The sequence below is a fragment of the Acanthochromis polyacanthus genome, chromosome 21 (assembly GCF_021347895.1).
Source record: "Acanthochromis polyacanthus isolate Apoly-LR-REF ecotype Palm Island chromosome 21, KAUST_Apoly_ChrSc, whole genome shotgun sequence".
Taxonomy (NCBI): Eukaryota; Metazoa; Chordata; class Actinopteri; family Pomacentridae; genus Acanthochromis; species Acanthochromis polyacanthus.
Window position 1 is genome coordinate 9796929 of NC_067133.1, and position 13489 is coordinate 9810417.

The window sequence follows — 13489 nt, forward strand, 5'->3', positions numbered from 1 at the left end:
AATCGAACACCGATTGCTCCAAACGCGCATGCGCCATTTATAAAGAGTAGACGCCGGGTGGACCCGGTGGACCTACCGGGGCAGGTGACGCCTCACAGGTCAAGTAAATAACACATCCAACTTCTTGTAATTTATTTATTTCATGAAACTGTACTGTTTTAATTGATATACAGTTTATGGACGAAAGACGGTACTGCTTAGCTTGCACGCTAACGAGCCGGGCCGGTGACACATTAGCCTTCTAATGCAAGGAGGCTAATGAGGAGGCTAAGGAGGCTTAATAACAAAACAAACATAATTTGAGATTATGAATCGTGGCAATTGGTGTATGAATCAGCCTAAATTGCTGTAAATTAAGTCCAGTTTTAGTTCTTTGCAAACTCAGACACGTGCATTAGTTTAGTTTACAATGAATCTGGCGGAGTTCGGTAAAGTTGGAAAGATATTCACAGATTCGGACTTCCGGCATCAATAACTCATGAGATATATGTTGTCAAAACATGAACGATGCCTCTTTCAAATCGTTGTAAGGTAGACAATGTGCTACAAGGCCAATTTTATCAAAAGTCGCTGTCTTTCAAGCTACAGAAATAACATTGGCGTCTATGAACAGCCGGCGGTGCAACGAGTGAACAGGGACCGTCTGCAAATAGCAAAACCGCTGCAACAGCGAAAAGAGACAAACTGCACTTTTATTTTGAAAATTAACATTTCAATGTTTTACTTTTCTGGCTGCATGGTTCACAGGGGAACATTTTCCTCTCATATTTATGATTAGTGTGAGTTCTCATGCTGTAGCTCCTCCAACAGACCCCTGCGGGTCCCGGACCTTATTTTGGGCACCATACAAACACGCTGTCGACGCGGCTCCATTCATCGGAGTCTCCTCTGACTGGGAGGCAGACGGAGCTCTAGCGGTCAGACTAACTCTGCATCCTCCGTCCTCTCAGCAGCACAACTCGGCGATTGCTGCTCCGGCTCCACTTTTTTTTCCTCCTCGGTTGGAGTTCTTGTTTTTTTTTTTTTTTTGGTCCTGCTCTTGCAGCGTGTGTTCGCTTGTGTTGTGGCTGCGAGCATGCAAAGCAACGAGCGTAAGCGAAACAAGGAATCCGCGGCGACATGGACAAACCGGCAACTCACACTTTACAAATGCACTTTATATTTATTCATCTTTAGTCTGGAACTGAAGAGGAGCGTTACGGGTGAGCACAAAAAAATTTCCACTCTCGCTTGATTTCATTTAAGTCTTGGGGGGGGGGGAAAGCGGCCAGACAGTGAAGCTTTTGTGCACGCTTTGGGTTTTTTTTTTTTTTTTTGGTGTCTTTGGTGAGGACTTTGAAGCGCAGAAAATGCGTAAAAACGCTGCGTATGGTGGATTTGGTGCTCCGGTATGCCACGAACCAAAAGTCCAGAACTGAGTGGAACCAGATGTGGGGAGGAGGGGGGAGTAAACAGGCTCCGGTTCTGGATCTCCACTTCTTTTCATGCGTAAAGTTGGTCCAAATGCGCACAGAAATGCACTTTTTAACGGTTTCGTTGCGGGTTTTTGTTTTCCTGCGCCGGATGGGTCTTTTTTCAGTCTGCTGTTGTAAAAGGGCTGGTTTGGCAGCCTGCGGGCAGATGTGACCTTTGCATCCTGTTACAGGCTGCAATTAACACATTCGGTCCGGTCAGAGCAGCTTCTGCACCACCAGGCTGCCCAGAAATCCATCCAAAGACCGATTTACAGCAAAAAAAAAAAAAAAAAAAAAAAAATACACAGGATGATTAAAGAATGACATCATTTTTTTTGGCTTTATGGTCACATGATTCACTTTGTCCAGGATTTTTGCTTGTAAACTGACAGTTTCCAGCTTCAGTATTCTGTCCTGTCAGTGACTTTTCTACTGTTAACGCTAAAAAAATATCTAGGTTATCATGTGTTGGAGTGAAAATGAAGCAACTTCCACAAAAAATATACATTCTGATTAAGTTTGATGTGTGCCACGTTGGATTTTTATAGCATTACTAGCATTACTGACCTGTTCTCTTCAAGTTTCATGCTCTGCTGACCCCCATTTGTAAAACATATTCTGCTAAACAAGCTCTTTTTGGTGGCCTATGCTGATATTTACTACATTATTTGCTAAGTTTTTTTCCAAGTTTGATTAAAATGCTGACATTATATGAGTCAGCAAACTCAAATATCCTCTTCGATGCACATCCTAAACAACCTGCAGCTGTTTTCTGGTCCAGTTAGGTTTAGTTTATGTACTGCTCTTCAGTTCATGAATGTGCCATTTTTAACCAAACACTTGTTTTTCATAAAATATTCTGCTAGATGCACATACAAAATAACCTGGAGCTCCATTTGTTGAGGCTTATAGTACAGATAATCCTTTTTAATGCGTTAATTTACTTTTTTTTTTTGCAACGTTTGAATAAAATACTGACATTATGTAGGTGTATTTGTAACCTCCGTGTTAAAATACTGATTTTATGTGAGTGTGCACTCTGTTTTTGCACTCTTTTCTTTGGGTATATTGCTAGATACACATCCTAAACACTCTGGAGTTTATTTGGCAAGGTCTATATTGCTATTTAATGGAAATATTTTGCCATTTCTATAAAAAAAATGTTTAAATATTGACAAAATTGAGTCAACGCTCTGTTTTCTCCAAAGCATGTGCTGCTAAATGCATGGCCTAATTAATTAATCGTACCTATACTGCTATTTAGTACACTTATTTACCACTTTCTTTATAAGTTTGACTAAAATATAGACATTATATGGACTTACACTTTCTATTTGCACTATCTTTACTTAGAATATACTGCATCTTGGTCAGGCTTATAGCACAGATATACCTATGCAAAGCAATAATTTACAGGTTTTTCTACACAATTTGATGAAAGTGCTGACATTATATGAGTCTATACTCTCCATTTGCACTCTTATTCTTACAATATGCTGCTAGATGCACATCGTAAACAGTGTGGAGCTCTTTTAGTGAGGCTAATAGTACCTGTGCTGCTATTTAATGCCTTAATTTACCTTTTTTTTTTTTGATAAATTTGACTAAAATGTAGACATTATGTGGACATACAGTCTCTATTTGCACTGTTTTTCCTTAGAATATACTGCTACATACACATGCTAACCAGTCTGGAGCTCTTGTTGTAATGCTATTAGTACCTATGCTGCTATTTAATTCATTAATTTACTATTTTCTTCATAACCAAAGTACAATCATTATGTGGATGTACGGTTTCTAATTACTGTCTCTTTCCCTGGACTACACTGCTAGATACACATCATAAACAGTCTGGAGCCCTTTTTTGCAATGCTAGTCGTACATATACTGCTATTTAATACATTAATTTACCATTTTCGTTACAAGTTTGACTAAAATCTAGACATTTTGTGGATCTACAGTCTATTTACTCCCTCTTTCCCTGGAATACACTGCTAGATGCACATCCTAAACAATTTGTAGCTGCTTTCGGTGAGGTTTATAGTACAGATATACCTATGAAATATATTAATTTACTTTTTTTTTTGCAAAGTATGAAGCAAATACTGACATTGTATTAATCTGCACTCTCCAGCATACTGCTAGATGTGAGGATACGAGTACATCTACTGCTATTTAACACATTAATTTATCGTTTTCTTTATAGGTTTGATTAAAGTATAGGCATTATGTGAGTCTACAGTCTCTATTTACTGTCTTCCCTTAGAATATACTGCTAGATACACATCCTGAATAATCTGGGACTCTCTTCGGTGAGGCTTAGTTTCTTAATTTTGAAATGACTTGCGTCCATCTGCCATCAGATTCCTCCGTCTCAGAAGCTAAGAATCCCTTGTCAATCACTTTTCGACCAAAACGCATGAGATGCAGGGAGATAAAAGGCCTGGTTGGCTGGTTTTGTTTGATGAAATGCTTCGGATTTGTTCTGTGAATTTGTTGTGCAACTCGCAGCCACTGAGGATGTCTTGATCTGATCAACATATCGCCACGAGCTCCCATGAAAATCTGCGTTTGTTTTGTCCCTTTAAATTTGCTGCCAACAAAGGAGGAAAGATTAGCTGTGACATTAATGATGCCCGCAGTGATTTAGCTGTTCTTGTTTAGAAGCGGCAGAGCTGCAACACAACAGTTTATTCGAGCATGAAAGTTCAGGCTGTGGTTTTCCAGATAAGTTTCCATTCATCTTCAGTGCCGTGAACTTTTCCGGAGCCACAGATTCAAACAATGAAAAACAGTTTGAGCAATGCAAAGTTCCCCTTCAACAGCAGAAATAGACAAACCTTTCACCGCTCTCCCTGTGATTAACAGTTAAACCTACACCGCAGCAAACTGTTATCCCCATTGTGCTGTGCAGAAAGTGTGGGAGGATGGAAAGTTTCAAACAGTGTGCACTTATTTCTCACTCTGGTTTCTAAATTTGATGCGCACTTTCCCAGAGGTTCCAGTTGGCTGCGTTTCTGAGCGTGGCTGCAAAATGCAAATACGCTCTTTTCTGCCTCTCGGCTGAGGTGAAACCCATCCTCGGTTTGGGTTGCTTCAGAGGCCAGACCACCATAAAACAGCAGCGAAACAAACACAGCGGCCTGGAATTTCCTGCCTTATTTTGCAGGTCACTGTTTTATCACGCTGGCCGCTTAAGGTCTGTTTTGTTGCTTTATCCCAGACATCTGTCAAAATAACGTTACAGGAAAAAAACATCCTTGCTCATCAGTTTGGATCTTTGGGTAAAAACAAATGACAGGAGCAGCAGAAGTGAGTCACAATTCATGCAAACAGTGTCGAAGTTTTCATGCCGAGACCCCGCTGCCACATCTCCAGGCTTTGGACCAACAGATGACCGAGCCGAGGAGGTGGAGGTTCTGGGAATGTCGGCCTCTCTTGGCAGCTTCGCCGGCTGTTCTTGGCCGACAGTTTCAGCCTCCCTCTTTAGGCGGAAACTGTCTTCGGCGCTGAAAAAGGGGGCGACAGGGCAAAGAAGAGGATGAGATCACAGCAGGAGAGCTGTTGTGGCTTAGCTTTCACAGAGCTCAATGGCTTAAAGTTAATCTGGAATTCTGCACTCTCTCTGATTGCCCGGGAGTTTTCTCACATCAAACATCCAGTCGCGTCCCCTCCAGACTGGAATTAAAACTTCTATTTGAATTTGCTTCTTGCTGTCTGGAACTTCAGCTTCAGGTTGTCTGGCAGTTCAAAAGCTTTTTGCCAGGAACGTCTCATATTGTCACCGCATTAATGGCCAAGCTTAGAGTCACACACTGGAGTGCATTCAACGCAGGTAACGCTGATTCTTCCTGGGACGGTTCTTGGTGTGAAAGTCTTCCCACAGGCACTGTTGAAGCTGATCTATTTTTATTTTTTTTTTAAAAATGGCTTTGAGTCCTATTGTGGGAAATGGCCAATAATAGCATCAACGGGATATATTGGCAGTTTATAGCTGGTCTTGTTAACAAATCAGCATTGTGTGGCTTAAACTATTCAAGTGTCCTTATAGTGGAGTGTTTTCTAAATTATAAGTGAAGACTGGAGAGATGGATTACAGCATAGAACTAAGGAAGTCTATCATAGAAGGTTTATAGGAGCTGAAAGGAACTGTTAATTTAAGTTTCACTGGATATAGCACAAAAGTGACTGTTGAGGTGATCTGTCTTAAATGATAAATCCTCTTACAGTAATCAACAAAAGGTGATTACACCCCTGTCCAAATTGTATCACCTTTCCATAATTTCATTGTTTCTAAGGCCCCAAAGTAGAAATTAAATGCAACAGAAGTAAACACACATTGGATCACAGACACACGAGTTAGAAAACCTGCGATAGTTGAAATGAAATTGAGTATCTCCAATTGGCTTAACTCCTTGAACATGGTTATAAAATGAGCTGCAAAGAGCTGAACTTTCTCAGTTTTGAACCTGTATGTCAGCATCATGGCTCCACAAGGAAAGGAATTCTCAAAAGAGTTTAAAAATGTGATTGTGAGTCTTCACAAAAATGGAAAAGGATACGAAAGGTCAATTGAAGCATAGTCAAAGCAGTAATCAGGAGGTACAGAAGGAGCCATAGTAGCACTAATCAGGGCTGCAGTGGTCGTCCTCCTTAAAATGACTCCACAGACAGTGAACTACTTTCACAATCTAGCTGTGAAAAACAAAAGGCAGCTACTTGCACAGGGGATATCAGTGGAAATCAGAGTTTCTGTTAAAGCTCAGCCAGGATGACATTCATAACATCAGCTTCTATGAACAGCATCTGAGAAATAAACATTGCTTGCTGTTTGGCACAAAACTACAAGATAAAACTCTTCTAAAGAACATGAAAGACGCCTCATGGATATTGGGAGAACGTTCTTTAGTCAGATGAAGATGCATTTGTTCAGCTCAGGTGAAGTCCAGCATGTTTGATGTCAACCTGACATGAACTACCACAGTGACTGCATCGTCCTGACAGTGAAGCACGGAGGTGGAGGTGTGATGATATGAGGCTGCATGAGTGCAAAAGCGAGGGTTATATTCATAGATTAATGTCTGTAGATATACCAGAAGAAGAAACTTTTTTTCTGCATCTTTATCATCATGGGTCATGCATGAAATTAGGCAATTATTGATTTTCGATTCATGCAGGCGGTGATTCATTACTTAAAGATACCAGCGTTTGTGCTGTTTTTCCCGTCACATTGAAGCCTGGTGGGGCAATAACTGAAACTTTCCCAAAGTCTTGATGCAACCGCTGTAAAACAAAACAGAAGAACAAACCTAACTCGGTAGTGCTGAAAACAGCAGCAGATACTTTCTTATTTTCTTCTTCTTTTCATTCATTAATCATCAGAATAATGACAAATGAAAGTGCTTCTGAATGTTGTAACTGTTGGGAAAAGTGTACTGGTTCGGCTTGTCGGGCGGGTAAAATGGGTCAATTAGCTTTGTGAGATTGAGATGGAAACTTCCACTGTTGTCCAAACTAAACATGACTAACCAGGAGATTAAGCTGATCTTTGTTCAGCTCGGTGTTAGTTAACTGCTTGCAGGTGAAGAAACCGTGGGAAAGCCTCGATCTGACTGAAGTGTTTTTGTCTTTTAACATTCGATGGATCCAGCAGATCAGTTATTGAACACAGAAACAGGTCTCTGCTTGCATATTTTATAACTTCATCCAGCGCTGGATTGTGTTGCATTAATAGGAGTCACTAGAATAACAGTCCGCATGGAAAGATAGCAGCATTTTGCCAACCAAACCGATGTTTAAATGGAGAAAACATCCAAACACTGATAAGATTAAAGGCTCTTGTGTCTTTTTTATTCAACACGCTCCGTTTTAATTTGAAGCTGTCATGATTGAAACAATGTCCTGGCAAGTGAACAACCCTATCATCTGGGTGTTTCTGGCGATGGAGCACCAGGGTGGATGATTATATCTGATTACACTCTCGCCGAGCTCCGACTCTGCCTGCTTCCCACCGAACTGCAGCTTCTCAGAAACCCGACCACAGAGTGCGAGATGAGGGGCGTGTCTCCAGATTAAAGAGGTTTTTTATAGAGCTCTTGATGAGACTCCATTGTCTCCGTGTGGATAAAAAAGCAGAGCAGGAGGCTTGAAGTGTCAGAGCTGGGAGGTAGGAAATGAAAGTCGTGTTTTTCAAGCAGATGCCCACCGATCCTTCCCAACTACCTACTTCCTGTCCGCTCACATGCAGCATGCCGAGGAGGAATGCTGAGGGTCTCACTTTCTCTCTGTTTATTTTGGCCATACATATATTTTTTAATAGTCTTAATTTAGAGTCACTCCTACACCCTCGACTTGTCTTCTTCTTTCTCCCACCTTCACACACATTCACTGGTGCATTAATAGCCCAGATTTCTTGCTTACTGATCTCTAAATCCTTCAAGAAAGAATAGAAAAATAAAACAGAAATGAAAGAAAACCACGCTTCTTTTTTCTTAGACAAAGGGTGTTGGGTTGTGTTTCCGACATCCCAGTCACTGAGGCTGGCCTGCAGCCACACCGGATGTTTTAAATCAAACCCTTTTTTTTCAGTAAACCTCATGTTTTTGTTCATATTATCTGTGTTTTAGATATCAGAGATCTATTTGTGGGTTCTGTGGGGAACATGAGGGGAATCCTAATAATTTGAAGTGTCAATACAGACATAGATTGAAAACATTTACCCATCTTACTCCTGAGGACCAGGACAGTTTCACCAAAGAAATCGAATTCAGACCTGTTTACAAACATCACTTCCATGAGTCAAATGTCACCCTATAGTTTATTATCTTTATATATTTATAAGATAAGATAAGCTTTTATTTTTAATTTTGTTACAACAGTAAGAGGGAATGTGCAAAAATGTAGGAATATCAGTAGAAAGATTCTTACAAATGTTGAAATTCCGATTCCAGTGAATGTGGGAAATGTCAATATTACACAGGAATATTCTAAAAATATTGATATTGCACAGATTTTTGTACATGCAGGTAAACAAATCCCTCACAGTCCTGTTGGAAATCAGCCTATTCTACAATTAAAAAAGCCAACAGAATCTGTGTAAGGCTATTTCCGCCCAGTTCTTTTGATGGAGTAATCAGGAGACTTCTTCTTAAAATCAAAAGTATTTATTACTGCAAAATTGAATGTGCGATACAGAGCTCTGGGCCTGAATCCTCTGTCCCTAACCAACAACAAGTGTTCAGTCAGTTCGGATGGAATCAGACTGCTAACTGTACCTGGCCCAGTCTTCTTATGCTCTAACAGTGTGTATAGCTATCTATGTAGGCTGGCCGCCCCCTCCAATGGTCCGCTCTCCTCTGTCACAGCAGATATTTTGTCATTATCGCTCTCGTAAGAATGACTTCACCGCTGCAAAGCAAGATTAGAGACTGCACACTCAACAAGCTCATGTTCTTTACTGATTACGGCTTACGTCAAAAACTGTCTGTACTTTTATTATCAAAAACTGTCTGTACTTTGATTATCAATCGCCTTATGTCTTGATCATCCTTGCATTCAAACACGAGTAAGAAGTAAAATAAAGCATAAGCTCCTTCTTATCGATTCTGGACTTTTCTTCTTTTTGTTTCATTACAGTCACACTGTGATAATGATGCTCTTGACCTTCCTATTCCTCGGAACCAATGCAACTCTTTAATATGCACTCTTAGCAAGTTATAAAACACACCATTTCCTACAGTCCTCTCTAAAGTTATATCCAACCAACAATTCACGTTTCCTCTTCAGTCACTTTCGTCTATTTAATTAATGATTAGTAGCATGAACACAAGTCTTAAAGAGGGTTGCGCATAAAAAATTACAGTTTATTCACCTTATTTCAAACATTTTTTGTGTGTCGTACTTTTTTTTTTACTATTTATATGAACCCAAGTTTTAAGATTGACAAACATTTTGAAAATGAGCTTTTGTTCATGTAGCAGCTTTTAAGGAATCAACATAATTTGTAAATCAGCCGGTAATGAACTTTTTAAAAAATTTGAACTGCAGCTGTGTTTTTCAACGTGTGATATTTAAGAACTCAAAGCAAAACCAACACAAATTCAATTTACAAAACAACGAAAAAGTCCTCTGTAGCTGAGCAGATTTGCCAAATGGAACTTTGCTAAACTGAAGGGTATGGCAGCAAAAATTTACCGTGTTTGTGTCAAAAATTGAAAGAATTGTTTCCATCCAACTCCACAACCATCTTAAATCAAACAATCTGTATGAGAAATTCCAGTCCGGTTTCCGTCCCTCTCACAGCATGGAGACAGCTCTCATCAGAGTCACAAATGACCTCCTGACGACCTCTGACTCCGGCTCCACCTCCCTCCTCATCCTTCTCGACCTCTTTGCTGCATTTGATACTGTTGATCACCACATCCTCCTTCACTGCCTTCAATATGACACTGGTATCTCTGGCACTGCCCTTCAGTGGTTTCACTCTTATATTACAGGAAGGACTGAGTTCGTAGCCCTGGGGGAAGCTAAATCCCACCCCCACGCTGTCACCTGTGGGGTCCCCCAGGGCTCTGTCCTCGGTCCAACCCTCTTCACCATCTACATGCTCCCCCTTGGCCGTGTTGTCAGCAGGCATGGAATACAATTCCACTGCTATGCTGACGACACTCAACTCTACCTCAAGGTCACCCCTTCCTCCACCCCCCCCATCCTCTGTCACTCAGCCGGACTCCTGCCTGGAGGAGATAAAGGCTTGAATGAGTGAAAATTTCTTACAGCTGAACAGCTCCAAAACGGAAGCCATTCATATTATCACTCCACACCAGCTCTGTTCCTCTGTCATGTCCTCTGTCTCCTTTCTTGGTCACAACTTTCCTCTTTCTCCCTCCGTTACTAATTTGGGTGTTAGGTTTGACCCCCATCTTAGCTTTGATCATCATATATCTCACATTTGCAAAACCTCCTTCTTTCACCTCCGTAACATTGCCAAACTTCGGCCATCTCTCTCCCGTCCCGCTGCAGAGAAGCTCGTCCATGCCTTTGTCTCCTCCAGGCTGGACTACTGTAATGCTCTCCGCATCGGGATCACTGGCAAGAGCCTCCAAAGGCTCCAGTATGTTCAGAACAGCGCTGCCCGGGTCCTGATGAGGATGCGTAAACATGATCACATCACCCCATCCTTCGCACTCTCCACTGGCGTCCTGTTCACCTTCGCATTCAGTTCAAAATCCTTCTTCACACCCATCACTGTCTGCACGGTGCAGCCCCCACCTTTCTCACTGAACTCCTTCACCCACACACTTCAGCCAGAACCCGGTCAGGCCAACTGCACCATCTGCGCCCGCCCAGGACTCGGCTCAGGACCATGGGCGACAGGGCCTTTGAGGCTGCTGCTCCACGTATGTGGAACGCCCTCCCCGACCATCTCAGGGCTCCACAGACGATGGATTCATTCAAAAAAGGGCTGAAAACTTTTTTATTTCGTACTGTCTTTCCTGATTGATTTTTTACTGTATTTAAATTTTTCAATTATATTATATTGTCTTTATCATTGTTTTTATTGTCTTTTATTGTCTTCTTGATTGTGCACATTGAGATTTGTCCACAAATGTAATGTGCTTTATAAATAAAATCCATTATTATTATTATTAAAATGCTGATAAATATCAAGCCAATATCGTGAAGTTACATCAAGTTCATGATTGTTTAAAAATCAATTAACTCTGAAGCTTGAGTTTAGGTTACACACAATATTAAGTTGATGCAATTACCAACATTATGTCAACACAACACATCAAAATAATGTTTGCAACCTAAAAAGTCAATCAGTAAATTATATTTTTCTTGCAGTTATGGACTTGGTAAGTTGTGGGAATGGTCCACTTGAAATACTTTAAGTCTACACACCACAAACTGCAGCAAACAAGGTGAGAGCAGTTCCAGGTTTAAACTGTGGGAAATTCCTGACACCTGGGGGACGGTGGGATCCTTAAACCTGTCCATTAAAAACATGTGCAGCCACTTTTCACGGTTTTATTGCCTGTCATTCCTGCAATTACGTCCCTTTTGAGAGCTCCGCCGTGTAAAGTTTCTGCAGGATTTCAGGTTTATTTTAGGATTATTAGAGGATTAATATGACTGTGGAGGCCTACTCTGGGACGTCGGCTCAAACTAAGCCAGCGGTGCATCCATTAGTGGTGATATTGATGTGACCCCTTCTGTAGCTGCTCACATGAATTCTGTTTTCATCAGCGTTATTGATCGCCTCTGTTGTTTCCCCTCTACATCTGCACAGTGCCGCTGGAGTCGGACGACTTTGCGTTCTTCCTGGAGGGCGCCAACGGCTGCCTGGGGGTGCGGGACCACTCCCTCGTCCTGTCGCCGTCCTGCCAGGAAGCCAACCAGCGCTGGAAGTGGGTGACCCGAGGACGCCTCTTCAACCTGGGCTCCTCCACCTGCCTGGGCATCCCCACCGGAAACTCCACCTTCGGATGGGACAGGTCTCCTTTTGGCGTCTACACCTGCGACCGCGAGCCGCCCAGAGTTCGCTGGACCTGGAACTGTGGCCAGGTGCTGGACCACCTCAACAACTACTTTTCGCCGTCGCTGTTTTTGAACACCTCGGTGACCACGTCGCCTTCCAAAGTTCAAATGGACGCTGCATGGTGGTGTGCAAGACCTGTGCTCCAAAACATATCAAGGTAGGCAGAGTCGCCATCAAACCAATAATTTGTTTACACTGATGGTACATTTTTACCGGTGTTTGTGTCAAGCTATCGATTTTAACCATATCCAAGCATGTTTATTCCTGCTGTAAAGTTGGTCATTTTAACATTGTAGTCTATGGGGATTGATTTGCTTTGAGTCTTAATTATGCCAATTTTAAGCCTTAATATAATTCAATGGATTAGTTATAAAAAAATTCACCTGCTGTGCAGTTGTCATGGAGGCGTAAAGTAACTATAGAGACCAACACTGATTATTTTACCAGGCTTTAAATATGTTTATTTCTGCTGTGAAGTTGATCATTTTAACATGAAGGTCTATGAGGATTGACTCACTTTTGGAGGCAGCTCCAAGTGGACATCTGAGGAACATTTTGGCACTTTGGGGCTGAAAAATGAATCCAACACAGGAGTTTTGCCTCTTGTGTTTGGCCAGTGTAGCTCAAACTCTCAGTTCCAGTTAATTTTTAATTGATTAGACTCAATTTTTTCTAACTCCAGGCTCTAATTAGCTATTTTTTAAGTCATTTGGATTGAGGATCACGACGTTTCTCAGTTGGATTTATCAGTGTGCAGTCGTTATCTGTATTTGTGCCATAATATAATCAAAACTACCCAAAAGAAACTTATCTCTGCATGTCAAAATGACTTTTTTTAAAAATAATAATACACCTTTCCTTCTCTACACCATTGCTTTGCCTAGTTCTTGTAACAGTAACTTGTAATATTGGAGTAATTCTGTATATGTTTGAACTGGAAACTGATTGTGCAGAAGAATAATGATACATACAGCTCCACTCTGCAAGCTGACAGGATTGGTTCTTTAGATTTATTATGTAGGAAACCCGGGAAGTCTGAATTTGTTTTTTTAAGACTGTCATAAGTTAGAAATGCTCCACCATGGTGTTGACTTTGTTCTTTGCATATAACTAAAATTGTTCAAAGCAACATGCAATAGAGACAATGCAATGAATAACTGATGGCAAATACATTTAAACTAACAGACAAATCGGTTTTTCTGCTCAAAAATGGTCATAAAATGCGATTGGATCTTCATTTCAGTCACACAAACACAAAAGTAGGTCTAATATTTTACATCGTAGTTGAACACATCCACTGAACCTTCACAGCGCTGGAGGGAAAAAGAATGCAAAGCCATGCTGAGCCTCTTTCAAGTCAATTAAAGTCCAATTTATTCAACTAGAGTTGAACCAAAGTGCTGTACAATAAAAAGGCAACTCATACAACATACTAGAGCCCAACAAAAAAGAATGCAACACAATAGGGGATAAACTCAGTGTATGCTTTGAC

The 13489-nt window shown here is 41.1% G+C and overlaps 1 protein-coding gene across 1 annotated transcript in view; it reads left to right on the top strand.

Annotated features, from left to right (window-relative positions):
- Positions 1-860: 860 nt before the first annotated feature.
- The window catches only part of mrc2 (mannose receptor, C type 2), a 49296-nt gene continuing 36667 nt past the window's right edge, over positions 861-13489 (top strand). The window contains 3 exon segments of the mRNA XM_022193628.2: positions 861-1202; positions 11749-12091; positions 12093-12154. Of these exon segments, the coding sequence (XP_022049320.2) occupies positions 1076-1202; positions 11749-12091; positions 12093-12154 (532 nt within the window). The 5' untranslated portion in view covers positions 861-1075.